Below are 19,778 nucleotides of genomic sequence, written 5' to 3' on the forward strand. Positions count from 1 at the left end.
CGAGGTGAATAGCTACAGCCACACTGTGCCAGCCAGACAGCCTAGTTCAGGGATCCCTCAGGACACTGCAGTAGACCCTGTCCTCAGCCAGGCTCTGTGCCCCGCACGGGGTGGGGCTGGCTGAAGGTATTTCAGGGGAATAGATAGTAGCTGTCCTAGGGTTTCTCTGCTCCCTGGCACTTCTCCCGGTTCAGCCTGAAGCACTCCGCTGTCTTCCATGAGAACGTGCCCACGGTGTTGAGGAGTCTCCCACCTCTTGGACCCACTGAGCTGCAGCCATCTCCCGCCTCAGTTTCCCAGGACTCCAGCCCCCCGCCAGTGCCCTGCTGCCTCCCTCAGGCGTGCCTCAGCCTCCTCTAGTGGCCCCCCTCAGACTGTCCCCCATGCCCCTTCCCCGCTGCGCCCCTGCAGCCCCGGCCTCGGTTCACGAGCTGCGAGTCTGCACTGAGGATCGGGAGTCTTATTCCTGCCAGGGGAGGCTCCGATTCCTTCTTCCCCTCCACAGAGTCTGTGACTTTCTTTGTTCCGAACAGCAAGGCCTGAATAAACCTGGAGACCAGCTTGTGCTCTTTTTCCCCCCATATTTATTTACTCCAAAATAAAGGCGTAGAATTTTAAACAAATGACCGCAACTGATTATAATTTATAGTAGCTTACTTGATATTTTAATTACAACAGCTTAAAGAGAAAGCTTTTTAAATTCAATAAATAGAATAAAAAATACTTCATCTTCATGCTTTTCCTTTCATCCCTCTCATCTTTTCTTTCTGGAAAACTTCCAGGAGACTCGTCAGGAATGTCACCGTGTTGCCAGCTGTGGTTTGGTTGCAGGGCTGGTCACAGGAAAAGAACTGCGGGGATGAGAGTTGACAAGGACAGAGTGACTCACACGGTGTGGACCCAGCAGCCCAGGAGCCACCTGCCCCGAGTAGGGGGACGGAGGTGCGGGATGGGCAGAGCGGGGGCCCGAGCCCTAGAGTGGGAGGTGGGATAGTCCAGGCTCTCCCGCGCTGCGTGAAGACAGAGTGGGTGGCTGGCATGGTGGCGGGATTCCAGGGGTCTGTCACACGCACACACACACACACACACACACTTAGACACCTATCAAGTGACCCTAAATTTCCAGTTAGAGAAAACCTTTCCTGGGGACTCCTTGAGGCATAAAATTGCATCATTAGCCTTTCCAGTTGCCCCTCCAAGGTCATTGTATAGCACAGTAGCTAAGAGCGGGACTTTGGGGTCACATAGACCTAAGTTCAAATCTCAACTCTGCCACTTATGAAGTATGCAGCCTTAGGCAAAGAAGTTAACTTCACCGAGCATCAGTTTTCTCCTCTTTAAAGTAATAAATCGAATTGTCCCTACGTTCAATGAAAAACTCTACATGAAGGGTTAGAACTGAATGCTGTCGATGGTAGAAACATAGCAGCTAAATAGCGGGGCTCAGGGCCTTCACCGCTCCGTGATCTCAGTGGAGATGCTAATTCCCAAGGCTGGCGGGGAGGTCACCCCACCCGGTCTCAGCACGCCCTCTGCCACTTCCCTCCAGGGGACAGGGGACATGCGGAGGGGACAGGGGACATGCGGAAGAAGATTGTGTGCCGAGGGGCACTGAAGGCAAGTGGCAGGCTTGCACCTTGACCTGGGCACTTTGCCTTTCAGCACCTCCTTCACCAACTAAAAAAAGTCTCCTTTAACTAAAGGCCACAGTATCCCTTCGGTTAGCAAATTGAATCTCTAGGATAATTTGGTGTTGTGGGAGCTATAGCCCTGATTCTCTAGATTGTAGCTCCTAGTTACAATCAGAATGGATTCTCCCATTATTCAGAAAGATGTAAATGGCCCTGTCTGTGTGAATATTTTTTAAAACGAGAGGGAACAATGGCCTATCTCACTTAAATTCTATTGTTTCTGATTAAATTTCTTAGATGTCCCTTATCGACCTTGAACTATCAATTCCAGCTTTATCATCCTTTCTCACTCAAGCAGGGCTAGCATCAACACCCCCATAGAAATCACCAACCAGGATATATCACACAGGAAAACAAACTCACCGGGCACTTGTTGTGCTTTAGGACTTCAACTGCTTTTTTCACCCGACTGAAAACCAGTGGGTGTCTTGTCTGCACCGTGGTGTTGGTCAGCTGTGACAGCCCCTCTCGGAAGCATGGTCGGGTGCAGTCGTCCTGGTAAGTCATAAGCATTTATTAGAAGAAACACTCCAAGGACAGGTTTGAGAATAAATCACTAAGCGTGTTCTATAGAGACTATTTTAATTTAACCAAGGTAACTTGAACTTGCATTATGTTATCAGATACATCCCTTGCCAGTCTAGAAAATAATCAATTTTTCAAGGTGAAGCCCACTTTCCCATAGGGACAGTCCCTGGAGATTTCCAGTGTGTTCCATCCAGGAAGCACGAGGCCTGTGGGGCCCTGGAGAACGGCTAGCTCTGAGTCTCCTGTGTAGACAGTGCTCCCCAGCTCCAGGTCTTGCAAGAGCGAGTTGGGAAGTACAGAGAGAGGAAAAGCCTTTCTGATGGGCTGTGCCAGCTGAAGCGGCTAGAATAGGGACCGCAAACCGGGCGGGGGGTCGGGGGAATGCTGGGCTAGGGCTGCGTGGCGCACGCTTGCACTCCAGAAGACGCCCTAGCCTCTTCTCATCCAGTGCTGGACTGCCATGGGTGTAACGTCTCACGGCCACTGGAGTGCGAGGCTCAGATTCTCCCAGGCGTGGCTTGAGAGTGAAACACTGCACACAGTGTGTGCCTTGGATAAGCACTTCCTCCTCACCATAACCAGGAGTTTGCATTAGGAATCAGAGCATTCCTGCCACCCTTCTTTCCTGCCAGAGTAGCAGTGGCTCCCTCGGGGCTTTGCCTCCACCCACAACTTTAGGCAATCTCTCTGCCCGGAGTGCAGCATGCAAACCACACAGCAGCTGCCCTAGTCAGCTAGGTAGACACCGGGGAGGGAGGGACAGAGGGAGGGAGGGGAGGAAGGAGGAGGTATAGCACACAGATAGTTTATGCAAGATGAAAGATAAAGCGTTGTCATCTTATTTACATTGTTTCACAACACTAGAGTCATTGGCAAATGAGTTATAAGCAATACGATAGGAGCTACATCAATGACTACATTCTTGGTTCTGGTTTGATTTAATTGTGCACACAGCCACTCATCTAAAAAGATATTCGAGATCCTTTTTTAAGTATTGAAGAGTGTTCAAACTTCTCAAGGGCCATAAAGCTAACTAAATACGAAGAAATTTAGTACAGAATTGTAAGAGCCCAGTTTTAAAAGCAAATTCTAATCTGTACTAATCGTAATTAAGTAACAATTTCTAATTTTAAATATCAAATACATCAGTTTATTATTACTTAAAAACAAAAAAAAGGATCAAGATGATATTCTCTCCATGTACTTACAGAAGGGATGGGCAGACACAAACAGCTGGTCACCTGCAAAAGAGAGATTTCAGAGTGAGATTCCAGACGTGAAAATTAAAGTTAGTTTGGAAAGTTCTTAAAAGAGCATTCACTCACGTTGGCGCTGCAGTTGCATTTTGAAGGCGGATCTTTCTAAAGCAGGTAGAGAGGTGAGAACCCATAATGAGTGGTGCGTTTTTCCATGCTCCTACCTGGAGCTCGCTTACATCGCCAGTAGCTGGCACCGCGGCCCCCCGTGCAGCCTACCTGCAGCTTGTTGATGAGGAAGTTGACGTCCAGGATCCCTGTCAAGGTCGAACACCTCTGGCCGTCCGCGGTGCAGAGGAGCAGGGCAGAGGCGAGGATGGCAGCGAGGAGCATCTTGACGGGGACGACTAGAGCTCGACCTGCTGATGCCTTCAGACCTGGTCGTATTTAAAGCTCCCTTTCAAACCTGGGAAAACCCTGACATCAAACCGATACCAAGGGCCCACTTTTTCTCTGTAAGTTGGGGCCACTTGATATTGAAAAACAAAAAATCAAACTGAGTCACTTGACGAAGACTATGTCATGCCAGGAAATATCATTCCCCAGAAAAGATGCTCTTCAGCAATTTGGGTACTGAAAGGCTAAAGGAAAAGTTAAAGATCTAAAAACCATAATTTTTTTTTTAAGGCAGGGATTCCGGTTGTGAGGGTTAGAATACTTTCCATGAAAGCTCAGGTCTGTGTTTTCCCTTTTTACATTATTGGAAATGCTGATATAAGAGCCAGTCATGGGTGTTCTGATGAAGGGAGCCTTGGGGAGGGAGGAGGGGCAGGAGGAAGCAAGATGAGTGATATCGCAGCGCACCTCTTATGTCTGCTGGCGTTTTTCTTTAGTGATTGCAACCTCGGTCTTACTATGCTTTATTCCCAAATCACAGTGTCTTTCCTGCCTAGGACCAAATTCTCCACCTCTTGCAAATGCACCTGAGAAGTATTCCTTTGTGCAAGTGCCTGGAAGAGCAAATCTTCAACTAGAAGCACAAGAATGCAGCAACACACTTGTTAAAATGGGCCTTGAAGATTCCTTAGTATCTTGAGAGACTTTATATGGCACCGTGATATCAAGTAAAAACCTGGTACTCGAGATAGGATAATAGCTAACATTTATTGAGCACTTACTATGTACTTCTAAGCACTTTATGTGGATTAAGCCTTGTGATACCCTCAGCCACCAATTGAGGTAGGTACTAATTTGTCATCTGCACTTTTTACCTTTTAAAGCACTGTCTACATCTTAGCTTCCTGGCCCTTTACCATGGCCGTGTTCATCACTGCGAGGCAGAAAGCAGTCTCGCTGTAGCCCTCTGAGGTAAATACTATAATTACCCTTATTATTTTATAGCTGGAGAAACTGAGGCACAGAGGTAAGTAATTTGCCAGGAAGCTGCAGAATCCATACCCCAGCCGAAAAGTCTGGCCCCCGAGTCCCGCTCTTAACCCTCCTGTGCTCCTGCTTCTATGAGTTCTTACCTGCCTTTCCCAGGTGCGCCCCAGGGCCGTGGGAGTCTAGTTCATCCCTATATTCTCAGCGTGCAGAAAAGTTGGGAATTGTGGGCTCTCACTAAGTGCTTGCTGAATTAAAACATTAATTTGAAAAGTAGTTCTTGAAGTAGAAACTTCCTATTTCCGGGATTTTATAACATTGCAAGTCTAGTTTCTTGGGTACATATTTACAGGTGTGTGCAGGTAAGAAAATGTATCTTGTAGGCAGTAGACTGAAAAGGGGGGAGTTCTTTAGCTTAGCACTTGGAGGCATAGTAGCCAATCGGGGCAAGCTCGTAAGATTTCCTTATGTGTTGGCAATATCGTTTTTCTCATTGCACATCGGTCCTTGTGAGTGAAGATGTTTGGTCAGTGTTCTGCTGCACCATGGGGAAGGGGCGTGTCTCAGTAGCTAACAAGGTAAAGAGAAATAGACTTTTTGCTAACTTCCCCAAATCATTCCACAGCGCTGACTTCCATGCCTGCCCTTTGCAGACACTAAGGAGAAAGCTCATAGGCCTTCCAGCCTTGGCAAACACTACTGTTGCAGAGCTCAGCATTTATACTCTTTTCTTGATGATAGAACTCTCATTAATTTGTGGTATCAATGTACCCAGTGGAAAACCCACTTTTTCAGCCTCTTTTGCTGCTACAGGTAGCCATGGAACATGTTTTGATCAATGCAACTTATATGTAGAATTCTTTTGCTTTTCCGGTAATAGGAAACAAAAGTGGCTGAAACCTGCCTTTCTTCCTTATTCCAATTTGGGTGTGAGGGCAGGAGCTTCAGCAGCAATCTTATAACTATGAAGAAATGGACAAGAGAATTACAGCAATGGCAACACTAACATTTTTCATAAATAGAAGATAAGCATTAAAAAAAGCCGTGAAAGTAATAATAGAAATCACAATAAGAATACAACAGTGATACTACAACGCAACATACCATTGCCTGCTGAAGACACTGAGTTATAAAGCCTGTTCTTGTTTAACAAAAAATGGAAATTAGCATGCTTTGGAGAGACGTTAAAGATATATTAGCATCAGACTAAACCTTTTTCCCTGACATTATTGGAAGACTTCAAAGAGACTTGTAAAAGCAATCAACTTCTCATTCTGTACATCCGTATTATTTAATGCCCAGTGTGTGAACCATGGAAATTATTTCACTTACCATCAAGTATAATCTCTCACGTTGAAGAAAACATCACAGCACCCCCTTACTGTACAGATGAGGGCTGTACCCAAAAAGAGAAATGGACTTGTCCAAAGCCACAGTTCTAGTTACTAACAGGGGACAGTAAAGTGTAGTGGTTAAGACCAGTGACTCTGGAATCAGACTGTCTGGGCTCAAACCCTGCCCCTGTCCCCTGTTAGCCACATGGCCTCTGGGGAGACTAGCTGGCCTCCCCAAGCTTCCCTTTCCTGAACGGAAGATGGAGATAGAGGGAAGTTTGCCAGAGCAAAATCTAGATTATGGGTCAACAAACTATAACTGACTTCCCAGATTCAGAGTAAGGTCTGCAAGCTAAGCATAGTTTTTGACTTTTTAAAGGATTTTTTTTTTAATTAAATAAAAACAAAGAAGAACGTGTTAGAGATAGATGTCTGTGGCCCATAAAGCCTAAAATATTTACGATCTGTAAGGAAAATTTGCTGCCCCCTGGTCTAGTTCACACCCCGTGCTTCTCATTTTCTGGACATCATCTGCCGTCTCTTTCTGGGGCCGGGAAGAGCCAGGAGTTGGTCCCATAAACCCAGAGTCACCTCCTGGTGAAGCCGGGTACCTGCGGTCAAAGACATCCAGGCAGGCCCAGGCGGGCTAGGAGGAGTCTCACATATTGAGGTCAGGAGAAAAGTGAGTGAAGTGAGATCTCTTCCTCCCCGGCGAAGTCCTGGGCTGACCAGCAGGCCTTGGGTCTGCCTCCTGCCACCCCAAGAGCTGATGCGGGGAAAGGGGACCCGTGGACACTGGTGCTCCTTGGGCAGGTTACTCAGCCTTTCCATGCACCAATGTGCCACCGGCACCCACCCGCTCAGAGAAAGGGATCTGGGGGCCTCACTCAGCCCTTCCCACGGAAGGCAGGAGTGCGCCATTTGGGGTACTTTTCTCAGGAACAAACCACGTTTCCTTTTGGAAATCTGGTCTGGTCTGGTCCAGACCCTGCGTCTTTGCTGTCTTACCCACCACCCTGCAGTCACATTGGTCCCCTGCCATTGCCCCCTGCAGGCCCGTGCCCTGGCTGAGCCCTGCCTGGCATGTCGTCCCCAGCTCCGCCTCACACGCCTGTTCTCACCCTTCAGGACTCAGCTCGGCCGCCGCCCCCTCCGCGAGCCTTCCCCGAGCACAGTCGCCATTGCAGTCTGCCACCTGTCCCTTTCCGCGTTCGGCTCTGCAAGTGGAGTGCGAGCTCCCTAAGCGTCTACACTGTGACTGACCGTCTCGCTCACCACCGTATTCCCAGGGCATGGTCTACACTGAGTGCTCAGGAATTACTGGTCAAATGAATAAATGACCAATACATTTAATTTTTCACACATTTATTACATTTGTGTTCTTTATAAAATGACCGGTCCATGGTTCGCAGGAGGTAACAAGCAAAAAGCAGATACGACATTTTAAAGACCTGAACAAGGAAAGCCTTGGAGAGAGAGTGAGCAAAGACGGGGGGACCCTCCTGCGGTTCTGGGGTCCCTCACATCGTGCATGGGTGCGACTTTCTCAGGTGCTTTTCAATCTCTTCTCTTTCTGGGTTCTCACAGCACCTGCGTGCGTGGCGTGGGAATTCCGGCTCTGCAAAGGATGAAAGGGCGGGTTAGATGACTGAGTCTTTGCAATTCTTTCCCATTTCCCCACCCACTCAGTTATAAAAAAGAAAAGAATAAAGCCTATTTACACAGTAGCTCTGCCGTTCAAAACACCATTAAACAGCAGATGTTTATCTAGGCAAAGTCTACAACTTCTGAGGTTTAGTTTCTAGGATTTCTTTCAGTATCAAAATGTTAAGAATGCAAATGATCTCCGGAGGAAACACACCAAGCTCAGAAATAAATTACTCACCTGTTTTAAATATCAAGAAGATTGGAGAGTGAGATGCACGCCAAGATTTTACACAGATAACAAATTTTACAATAAATGACAAAAGACAATAATCAACCATTTATTTTGTTCCAAAGATAAAGTCTGACATTTTTAGTTTGTGATAAAGGCTCATGTGTCATGGATAATTTCTCCAGGAATAAAACAAAATGGTTATTTGTTTTAGGAAACCACAACATGAAATGAAAAAAAAAAAAAAACCACACCTAAATTTCTAAGTAAAACCCATTCTGCCTTTTACTCTAAACATCTAAGAGATAAATAGTTATGAGAATCGTCGAGCACTAATTTCTTAATCAAACAGTTATTTCTAGAGCACTATTTCCCAGCCAAGTGGGATGAGGTAAGGCCCACTGCATGCACTGACCTCCCGAAGGGGGCTTCTCCCCAGAGGAGGGTGATTTTCAGCTGGGCGCCTTGGACCTCCTCCCTGGTGTCCTTCCTAAGCCATCTCTGGGTCTGCCGTCCCTGCAGGGCTACTGCAAAGGGCCTGGCTCCCGTGCAGTCTTCCCGAACGCCAAGACCTGGGATCCGTTCCTCTGCTCCCTCCCCTCACCGCTTCTCGCTCCTCACTGTCGTTGGTTAATAACAATCCAGCCTCTCCTTGTAAATGGAATTTTCACCTCCTCCCATAGGTATAGTTCATCGTTACCTGAAACCTGCCCCTATATTTCTCAGGGACTGTGGGACCCCGCTATGCTGTGGCCAATCCACTGGTGTCCACTAATTAAGAAAGGATGAGAACTTCTGTTCTGGATTATTAATACACTGGGGCCTTAAGGTGTTCGAATTTATTCAATCTTACTGTACACAAGGTAACATATTAAGCAGTTTTATACACATTGTCTCACTTGGCCCCCTCAACAATCTTTATTAACCCCATTTCATATGTATGGAAACTGAAGCTCAAAGAGGCCAACAGAGGGGCCGCAGTCACGCAGCCGGACGCAGCCGGCAATCGGCACGGGATTTACCTGATGCCGGAGCCTGTGCTCTTGTCTGCAATGCCATAAATCAGTCTCCGGCTCTGGCGACCCGCGCCACATAGGCTGTGTTCCAAGTCCACTTCACACAAGCAGAAAATCAGTGTATGCCTTTGGGGTGGGGGCAGGTAGATTCCAGGCGTTACCTGTATTAGGGTCCTAGGGCTGCCATACCAAAGTACCATGAACAGGACGACTTACAGCAATGGAAACTTATTCTCTCACAATTCTGGAGACCAGAAGTCCAAGATCAAGGTGTTGGCAGAGTGGCAAGCATCCTGATCACTGTGGTTGTTGAGAAGAGGGGGAAAATGAGGCTGGAAGTTTTGAAGGGAAGGGTAGAACCCTGTGTCCTCAAGGATGCTTTGGCCACAAATCACAGAAACCCCAGCTGACCCTGACTGAAACAGTGAGGAAATTTACTGTCTCACAGCTATGGATGGAGCGGGTCCCAGCGTGGCTGGATCGACAGCTCTGGGGTCTCACGGAGGACTGGCTCCTTCCGTCTCCGTGGTTGACCTTCCTCTCCTTGGAGGCTGCCTCAGCGCCAGGGCTCACGCCAGGCATGACGGTATGAATTCTAGATTTGGAATTAGTGGTTGAGAATTTGTAACACTTTCACTTTTGATACAGGTTGCCAAACTGCCCTCCAGAAAGATGTTCTAACGTGTAACAATAGAATTTATAATTTATAATAATCCCATCAGTCATGTTTAAGAATGTCCTGCCAACGCTGCATATTGATTTTTTTAATTAACGTTGGCAGGTGTGTCTGGCTCATATATGATGCTAATACATATGTTTTGAATTCATATATTAATGAATTATTGCTTATCTATATTTCTTTACCTGATTGTGCCCAGTTTTCTAGTAGTGTGTTGATCTTTTACTTAAAAGTTCCTTGTATATCTTTGTTTTTCAAATATATTACATTTCCTTTCCTCTATTTGTTGTTCTTCTTGTACTGTTTTCTGATTGTGTTTTCATGTGGTCAAATATATAACATATTCATCTCTACTTTTTTAGTCTGTTAACGATTTCTTTTAGCAATTAAATCTTTAATCTTTTTGGAGTTTATCTGAGGATATAGAAGGGATCTAATTTATTTTTCCTCTATGTTTGGTCAATACTATTATTGGCTAAATATCTCTTTTCCCCATTGATTTGAAACACCACTTTATTGAGTACTAAATTTTTATTTTATTTAGGTGTCTTTCTGGGCTCTCTGATTTGTTCCAAGGAGCTTACAGCTCTAGGTTGGCTTTAGAGTGCAATCGCGGTCATAAAAAAGTAGTTGACATTTCCTTCACCTTATTGGGAATGCTTTCAATGTCATTTAAATATCATGTTTACTACTAATTTCATAATAGGGAATAGTTCTGAATTTCTAGTTCTCTGAGTTTTTATTAGATATGATAGCTGAGTTTTATCAAATGTCTTTTAAGTTCTTATTAGGATAGGATCGTGAGTTTTATCTTTCAACTAATTCATGTGATAAATTATTTTACTAGATTACTAAATGCCGAGCCATCCTTACAATCCTAGAATAAGTTCTGTTTGGTCATACTATGTTACTATTTTAACACACTGCTGGATCCAATTTGCTGTTTCTTTATTTTGATTTTTTTTTATCTGTAATGCCCACCAGGAGGTCTTCTCAGGCTCAAACATTCAACTAAACACAGGCTCAACTAAACACGCAGACTCACAAGACTATCATGGGTTATACTTAGTACTTCTCTTCTCTGAAGAGGGGAAGACGAAACACAGGTTGGGGATGGAGGAGGTGGGAGGCTTCAGGTGCTCCTCATCAGTGGGAATGGTCTTCGCCATCATCAAAGAACTACTCTCTTCAGTGCTCCAGGTGAAGGCGCAGGTGTGAAGAAGCAAGACTCCAACTGGGAGGGCCTGGGTAAGTCCTGGTTTAAAGGCCTCGTGCTCCACGGAGTCAGCATCGCTGGAAAGAGCTCCGCAGCCATAGCTGCCAGAGCCACTGTGCTCAGGGGATCCCAAGGCTGTGACATCCCCACCAACATTTATAGTCCATTTATCGTCCTCCCAGCTCAGATACCCTTCGCCAGCCATGCCTTGTTGAGTCTCATCTTCATCTGCTGTGCAGGGGAACAGAGGTAAGTAATTAATGGAAAAGGCCAAATTCTCTTTCAGAAGGGAAAGAGTTGTACTAACAACTCAGCTCATACACCCACAAGTGAAGTCATTCTTAATTTCCCTTTTCTGTGCCTTCTTTTTCAGGTTTTGATCAGAGATATGCTATCCACATAAAAAAAATTAGGAAGCTTTCCATCTTTTTGTATCCTTTGGAAGAGTTTAAATAGTATGAGAATTTTCAGTGTTCCCTCACTCCTCCATGGGAAACAAGGGATTTTTCTTATTCAAAACAGTGAGAAAACAGTGCCCGGGACATAGAAATTAGAATACTTGCTGAAAGAATTAAGTTCTAACATAACTCGTCCTTAAAATCTGGGTGTGATGACTTTTGGAGGTTAATTCTTTGGCATTTTCTATTTCTTCTGTTTTTATTGCTATATTAGATTTTCTACTTCTTAAGTTTTCATGTGTATTTGCCTAGGAAATAATCCCAGATTTGCACTGACAAAGTATTAATATTGTACATTTTACCCACCTTTTCTCTTTAATAAAACTTGTAAGAAATTTGTATATTTGACTCTTTTCAGAGATTCAAGTTTTGCTTTTATCAATTCCGTATATGATTTTTCTTACCTTCCTAGTTTAGCCTTGTATGTTTTTCTTTGGTTAACTTCTTCATACTTGATTTAGATTTATTTTATCATCCCTTTTCTAGGTCCCGAGTTGCGAATTTGCTTCGCTCTTTTAAACAAACAGTAGCTTCAGTGATTGAGTCCGCTGTATTGTAGGCACAATGCTATGCATTTTAAACGCATTATCTCACCGAATCTTCGTAATACCCCACAAGGCCACACGAGAAGTCTTTATAGCTGAGTACTTACGAGTGCAGACTCAAGCCAGACAATCTATAAGTCTACCACTTATAACTCTGTGACCTTGTGCAAGTGACTTCTCTGTGTCTGAGTTTCCTCGTCTGCAGGGTGGGATAATCGTATTAATACAGTCTACCTCGTAGGGCTGCGGTGGGGGACAAATGCATGAGCACTAAGAAGCCTCTAGAACAGTGTCTGACCCAAACATGGCATGATGGAAGTGGTTGGTATCAGTATTTAAAAATGAGGAAAACGAAGCTTTAAAAAGTGGAGTGACCTGCCCAGGATCACATAGCTATTACTGGATACGGGGCCGTCTTTTGTACTCAGCATGGGCAGCAGCTCACAGATTTTGGTCTGTAGTTTGCTCATTCTTATTAATTTCTTAAGTCTATAATTTCCATTTTGTTTTCTTCTTTGATGAAGTTAGTATTGTTTTTCCTTCTGTAGGAAACATTTTTGTTTCTTCCTATGTGTATGATCTTCATCCTTGAAACTCAGAAATTTTACTAGAACAGTCTTTGATTATTCCTGACAGGAAGGCCCATTGGATCTTTTCTTTCTTTCTTTCTTTCTTTTTTTTTTAGACAAGGTCTTGCTTGTCACCTGGGCTAGAGTGCAGTGGCATCATCATAGCTCATTGCAACCTCAAACTCCTGGACCTAAGCGATCCTCCTGCCTCAGCCTCCCAAGTAACAGGGACTACAGGTGTGCACCACCACACCTGGCTAATTTTTCTATTTTTTTCTAGAGATAGGGTCTCACTCTTGATCAGGCTGGTCTTGAACTCTTGGCCTCAAGTGTTCCTCCTGCCTCTGCCTCCCAAAGCAGGCAGGAGCCACCGTACTCAGCCTCATTGGATCTTAAGACCACATTCTCAAGCTCAGTAAACCTTTTTCTGTTAGTTTTTTGATCTCCAAACTTCTCTTCTTCTATAATTCCTATTGTACATATGTCAAAATCAAATCCTATGTTTCATGTCTTTGGTGTTTTTTTCCTCTTACATTTCTTATGATTTTTTTTTTTTTAACTTCTGATTCCTGGGGGAACTTCTGGATTAGGTCTTTTAATTCCCAGTTCAATTATCTGCAGAATCCAATATGCTGTTTAATTACTTCTATTGATTTTTTTAACCAATGAATATTTTAATTTTAAGATTTTAAAATGTAAATATATATTCCAAAAAGTACATAAACAAGCACATGCAAGCCTCCTTTGCACCATTTTTATAAAAATGGGAAAGATGACGTACAAATGATAAAGCCTCATATAGTGGCTTAAATTTCCCACTAAAATTAAGTTAATTAAAAATTCCATTTGAACTTTAGTCTCCATGAATGTTCTCCTGCCCTGGGTCTGGCCATCCTCCTGCTCCTTGTCCAAGATCTGGCGCCCACCGCTTGGCCCTAAAACTAGTCCCCTGAGCTCAGCCTGCTCTTCTCTGTGCTCTTCCCCCTTCTGCAGCGTCACCACCATTTTCTTTTTGCTTCTTTAACAAACTTTTCATTTTGGAACAGTTTCAGATTTATACAAAAAAGAAAATTGTGAAGATAATAAAGGAAGTTCTCATATACATAGGATTTCCCCCATTATTCACATCCCATATTAGCAAGTACATCTGTTACAATTACTGCATCAGTATCGATCGATTACTATTAACTCCATACCTTACTCAGGTCTCCTTCATTACCTAATGTCCTTTTTCTGCTCCAGACCCCATCCAGGACACCCCACTACGTTTAGTCATCGCGTCTCTCTAAGCCCCTGTTGGCTGTGATAATTTCTCAGACTTTCCCTGTATTCGCTGACCTCGACAGTTTTGGGGACCACTGCTCAGGCATTTTGTAGACTGTTCCTCCATTGGGATTTGCCTGACATTTTTCTCATAACCATACCGGGGTTATGTGTTTTGGGAGAAAGACCACAGAAGTAAATGCTATTTTTGTCACACTGTATCAAAGGTACAGCCTAGCTACGTGATGTATCACTGTTGATGTGTCCTTGACCGTCCGGCTGAGGTCGTGTTTGTCAGGTTCCTCCACTGTCAAGTCAATCTTCCCCCCTTTCCATACCGTGCTCCTCTGAAGGAAGCCGCCGCGCACAGCCCACACCTAGTGTCGCAGGGGTGTGCGTCGCTTCCTTGAGGGCTGAGTCTCTACATGAATCATTTGGAATTCTTCTGCATAGGATATTTGTCTCCCTCATTTATTTATTTATTCATATCATTATAGATTCATGGGTATTTACTATATATGTTGGGTTATAATACAATACCGCTTTATTTGTTTTCTTGCTCAAATTGTTACAGCTTTGGCCTCTTCAAGTTGGCTCCTGTGTCCCCTTGACCCCTCCAATGTGTCTTTTTTTTTTTTTTTTTGGACTTTTGTTTTGTTTTTTGAGAACTTATAACTATAACATACTCCAGGCTCATTTTGTCTATTTCCTGCGTCAGTCCTAGAAGCAGTCATTTCTCCAAAGAGTCCTGGTTCCTTTTATTAGAACCAAGGGTTAGAAACCAAGATGGCAGGTAGGTGTGCTCATTGCTACTGGGTTACACTGAGATCTTTTTAGTTGTGCAATTGTATTTTTTATCGTTCGGAATTGTTAAAATGTTGCACCTTTTCCGTAACAATCTGCCCTTGATTTGTTGATGTAAGGTAAGAAACAGTTACCCCCAGTGACCTGCCTTTCATGGTGTGGTGGCCACCCAGCCCACCCCCCAACTTTCCTCCTGCCTGTGCCATTCAATTCCAAAACCTCATATAATGACAAGATTGATACATTAGTTAGTTATTGCTACGTAACAAATTACTCCACAGCTCAGCAGCTCAATATGGCATGTACTTATTATTGCACAGTTCGTGTCTCTCAGGACTCGGGCATGGCTAACCTGGTCCTCTGCTTCCCGGTCTTTCACAAGGCTGCAGTCCAGGTGTCGACAGAGAGGGTGTGCTCTCATCTGAAGGCTCCACTGGGGGAAGAATCTGCTTCCAAGTCCACATGGTTTTGACAGGATTCGGTCTCTTATGGGCTGCTGGACTGAGGACGCTGTTTCATCCCTTGCTGTTGGCTGAAGGCCCCTCTCAGGTCCTCATCACATGAGTCTCTCTCACGTGGCAGCTGGCTTCAACAAAGTGTGCAAGCTAGAAGACAATAGAGAGCATCTACTGACAAGACAGAAGCTGTAACTCTTTATAACCTAGTCTCAGAAATGGCATGCAATTGCTGGGTCTGCCTCGCACCGAAAGGGAAAGGATTCCAGTGCAAGAACATGAATACCAGGAGATGGGGGTCCCCGCGGGCCATCTTGGAAGTCTGCCCTGCACTCCAGTCTCCAGAGGGGATACAGGATTTTTCATCTGGCATGGGTTAGGTTGTTTCTGTGGGATATTAGGAAAGAATTTGTGCAAAACAAGTGGGCTTAGAATTCTCTCTTATTCCCGATACTATGAACTTGATTTTTAATACTCTGAGTTTGAAATTATGGAAAGAGCTTCAGGTGAAAATGTTCAGTTAGTTGTTACTCAATAACAGTTCTTTTAATCCTTCCTATAAGCCAGCCCTAGTGTTAGATATTTTATGTGATTATCTCATTTTAAACCTTATTAAGGAAGGCATTATTAACTGAAATTTTTGGATGAAGAAACAGAGGTCTAGAGAAGTTAAGTAACTTTTCAATGTTGAGCATCCCAGCACCCCACACCTCTCCCCCACATCCCTAGCATGGCCTGACTCATCCAATGCAGTCTCCGTCTCACAGGGGGCAGTTGTGCACCAGCACTGTAGGGACAGGAAGTAGGATCCACTTCCTGTGCACCCCTGAGGTCTGCTAACTCTCTCTGGAGTTGGTCCCAAATGCAACCTATTGGCCTCTGTCTCAGTTTCCCCTCTCTCTCCTTCTCCGTTAGATGGAACACGTCATGGTGACTCTCTCCTGGGTCTCTGGCTCAGCGTCCCTGCCCGCCCCCCACAGTCATGGCAATCCCTGTTTCTCCTCCATGACTAGTAGTGGGTTCTGGAAGCCCAGTCCAAGCGAGAGGGCGGATTTCTCACTACCCACCCCTCCAACCCACTGAATTACTTAGACCTCCAACCTCATTGAGCTAATAAGAGAGCCAGGATTCAACCCATGTTCTTTGTACTATCTCATTCTTCCTCTCGGGTTGCCCATTAAAGCAAACAGATAATTCAAACTCCTGACTCAAACACTATTTTCTGATTGCTCTTTCCATGATCTATAATCTGAATTTGATTGAATACATGAGATGGAACGGAAGAAACAAATAACATTCCTACAAGGCCATGGTCACAGTTGGGAATGGAGGTCAGTGCAGGAGTGGAAGTCACCAGGAACTCGGAGCAGTGTCAGGACAGGCAGCAGGGCACGGGCACCACGCATACCCCGAGGGTTTATTTCCCTGCCCCTTTTGCTGGAAAAGGAAGCTCTGCCTCTGATTATAGTCCTACCAGCTCCAGAATGCCTGGGACGCCAAGCACAGGACCCTGCAGAGGCCTCACCCAGAAAACCATGTGTTTAGTGTCTGCCTGAAAGAATGAAAGATGAGTGTGTTTTCCAAGTTGATTTCAGAAAATGATAAGCAAAGCAAAGAAAGAGTCACCCTGCTCCTCCTGCTGCTTCATCGCAGGCAGACGGGCTGCGTGGAGAGCCCCTGCCGGTTCCCAGTAGCAGCGGGGATCTCCGAAGGTCCTGCTCATCGCTTCGCCATCCCGACGGGTTTCAATTTGGCTCAAAGAGCACAGCATTTGCTGAATAGAGCATCACCTTAATTAAAAATGGTGACATGATGTTATGAAGTTTTGTGACCAGTGGTCCTCTTAGATAAAGTATTGGCTATTTTTTTCATTTCAACTCATCCTCAGTGACCTTCTAAGGAAGAATTGGGGGTCTGGGTCAGGGTGGAGGTTAGGATCCTTCTACGGGCTTGACCTCCCGGCTGGTTTGATTCAGCGAGTGCTCCCTCCCTCTCGAAACCTGCTCTCTCGTGGCCTTGGTGACACTTTCGCTCGGAACTCTCTTCCTAGCTCATGCACTACTCCCTCCCAGGCTTCTCTGGGGCTCCTTCGCTTTTTTCAGCCTCTCTGTGCTAGATTGTCCCAGGACTCAGTCCTGAGCTTCCTGTTCTTCTCTGTCACTATTTAGATGTTCTCATTCAGTCCACAGCTTTACTTATCCACTCGCTGACGACTCGAATTCTACCTTCCGGGCCCTGCGGGAGGGCACCGTGGGCTCCCCCCGTCTGCCAGGCTGGACAGCTGAGGGACGGCACTGTGCCCAGCTCCCCAGGAGAAGCAGCCCAGCCCGGCTGACTCTGGCTCCTCCCCCACCTGCGCCCCTCCCTCAGTGTCAGCCATCACGAGGAAGATCCGGGAAGAGGACGTGATTTTGTTGCACTTCCGAGTGATACTGGATGGAATCACAAATTTCCCCAACTCATGGATCTGGTTGTTTGACGTCCAACATGTATCTTAGATTAAATATGGCCCAAACTGAATTTTCCACTCCCCACTCCCCTCCAAAAAACCCAAGTCCACTCCCAATTTTCCCTTCCTCCATGGGGACAGCGCCAGGCCTCGTGAGTTTGAGGCTCTCCACTGATCTCTCCTTTCCCCTCACCGCTCACATCTCCTCCATCAGTAAGTCCTGCCAACTCCGCCTCCGGACGCATCCTAAATCCACCCGCCTCTCTCTTCCTCCACCACTGTCATCCCTGCCGCGATTACTGCAGCCGCCTCCTCCCTGTCCTCACTCCCCGCACGTGCTTCGTGTGCAGCGAGGAAAGGTCCCCTCTCTGCAAGGGCACAGAGCCCCGTGCTGGACACAGGCTTGTGCGCGGGCGAGGGCTGCATTCCAACCCCTCCCCCGGCTCTGCCCGGCACTGCTGTGCAGGACCAACCTGCAGAGCACGGCCTGTGCCCCGGGGCCCGGCATCCACCAGCGGATGGACAAGCCAGATGCCACCGTCCCGTGAAAACGCTCAGTGTCTTCCCAGCACTCTTAGAACCAAGTTCAACTGCCCCAAGGCTATATGTGCTGAGGCGCTGCCTCCTTATCCAGCCTCAGCATCCTCCCCCACGGCGGCTCTCTCCCTTCCACACCACGCCGGCCACGCCTTTGCTCTCGCTGTTCCGCCCAACTGGAACACACAGGCCGGCTGCTTCTCGTCATCCGGCTTTGGGCCCAAATGCCGTGTCCTCAGTGAGGATTTTTCTAAACGACCCTGTTCATATTGCCCCCTCCCACACCCTCTATCCTATCACCCGCTTTGTTTTCTTGATATTCATCACTCTCTAAAATTATTTCTTAACTTTATTCATTGGCTTGTTTCCTGTTTCTCTTTTTCTTCCACAAGAATAAAAATTTCAAAACCAGGGGCTGTTTCTGTCTGGTCCACCTCTGTTTTCAGAGTTTTAAACAGTGCACGGCTGATACTTGTTGAATGAACACTTGAATCGGAGCATCAGTGGTGAACGCTGCATGCGGTGCTAGTGGTACGTTGCTCACCAGCAAAGCCAAGTCTTTAGAATCTCTCAGAGAGGCAGCGACGTGGACCCAGAGACCTATGGGTGGGAGAATAGACACAAGAAACCAATAAGCAATTTGCCGGACTCATATTTTTCAGCAGTAAATAGCACAGCAATTTGATGTCAGCGCTATGAGTGCAACTTAACAAACTTCATACTTAACGTTTTCTGAATATTGCAGAAGTTTCAGAATAGTTACTATAACATACTATGCTTGGCATATAAAACTATTGATGAAAACATCAATAAAACCCATTTGTAACTGAAACTAGATCTTCTAGATTACCACATGTTAAGCTAAAGGTTTCTTGCCTGAGAAAACCTGATTTTAATATCCTAATTCACTTGCATATTCGATTTGGCTAATTCAGCGAGGGTGATAGCGAAACATCCTCCCCCTTTCCTTCCTCATAACGTCTCAATCTGAACACAGCGTGGTAACAGATGCCCTTCCTTTGTGTGACTATGAGACTAAGGAATCGTTGGCGGGGTGGGGGGGGGGTTGCCTTTCATCGCTAAACTTTAAACTGGAAAACAGCCAGCTTCGAAGTGGTTGAAGAGTTTTACAAAGCCGTGCAAAACAAATTCTTTTGATGACCATCTTTTTCTGACTCTCAAACTCTTTTGTCATCATTTCTGCATCCTGTTTGTGGTTTTAAAATCTGATCACAAGGAATGATATAACACATCCTAAACAATAGTTAGAATAATCTTAAAATCTATTCATCATCAAGTGTTCGAGTTTACTAAACTGTTTTTCATTGTGTTACTAAATCCAGGAACTCCCCACTTTCACACGGCTTACTCCGACACACGGCCCTTGTGAGTGAGCATCCCTGATGGTGACTGAGCCCTGCCGTAACCGGTTCACAGAACTGCGGCAGTGAGGCATATGTGAAGTGTCAACATCTCCTGTCACCCCCTCCTGTCACCCCAGTTGCTCCTAATCTTCAGCCCTGCCAAGACGGCCTTGTGGTCTGAGGCTCCGACTTGGGGTTTCTCTTCTCACAGTTTCTTCTGTTCAATGAGGAAAAACAGTAGTTGCATAATGGGCTGATTTCAGAGACACATTTTGAGATCACTATAAGATACTAGTTATTAAACGTAAGCTCCGTTGAACAGTAGGAAAAATAATTTTTACTTGAAACCCATTCTACTTTTCTTCCTTCTTTTCTTCTTTCCCTTTTTTTTCTTTCCTTCTTTGCATCCTTGCTG

At 45.5% G+C, this 19,778-nt stretch overlaps 1 protein-coding gene across 1 annotated transcript; it reads right to left on the bottom strand.

Annotated features, from left to right (window-relative positions):
* Positions 1–731: 731 nt before the first annotated feature.
* IL9 (interleukin 9) lies at positions 732–3,808 on the bottom strand. Its single transcript, XM_069484458.1, has 5 exons — positions 3,695–3,808; positions 3,545–3,580; positions 3,428–3,460; positions 2,055–2,186; positions 732–851 (listed from the first exon to the last, which is right to left on the bottom strand). Exons 1-5 carry the CDS (start codon positions 3,806–3,808, stop codon positions 732–734), a joined length of 435 nt encoding a protein of 144 aa, XP_069340559.1.
* Positions 3,809–19,778: the final 15,970 nt, after the last annotated feature.

This window comes from Eulemur rufifrons, chromosome 10, assembly GCF_041146395.1.
Source record: "Eulemur rufifrons isolate Redbay chromosome 10, OSU_ERuf_1, whole genome shotgun sequence".
Taxonomy (NCBI): Eukaryota; Metazoa; Chordata; class Mammalia; order Primates; family Lemuridae; genus Eulemur; species Eulemur rufifrons.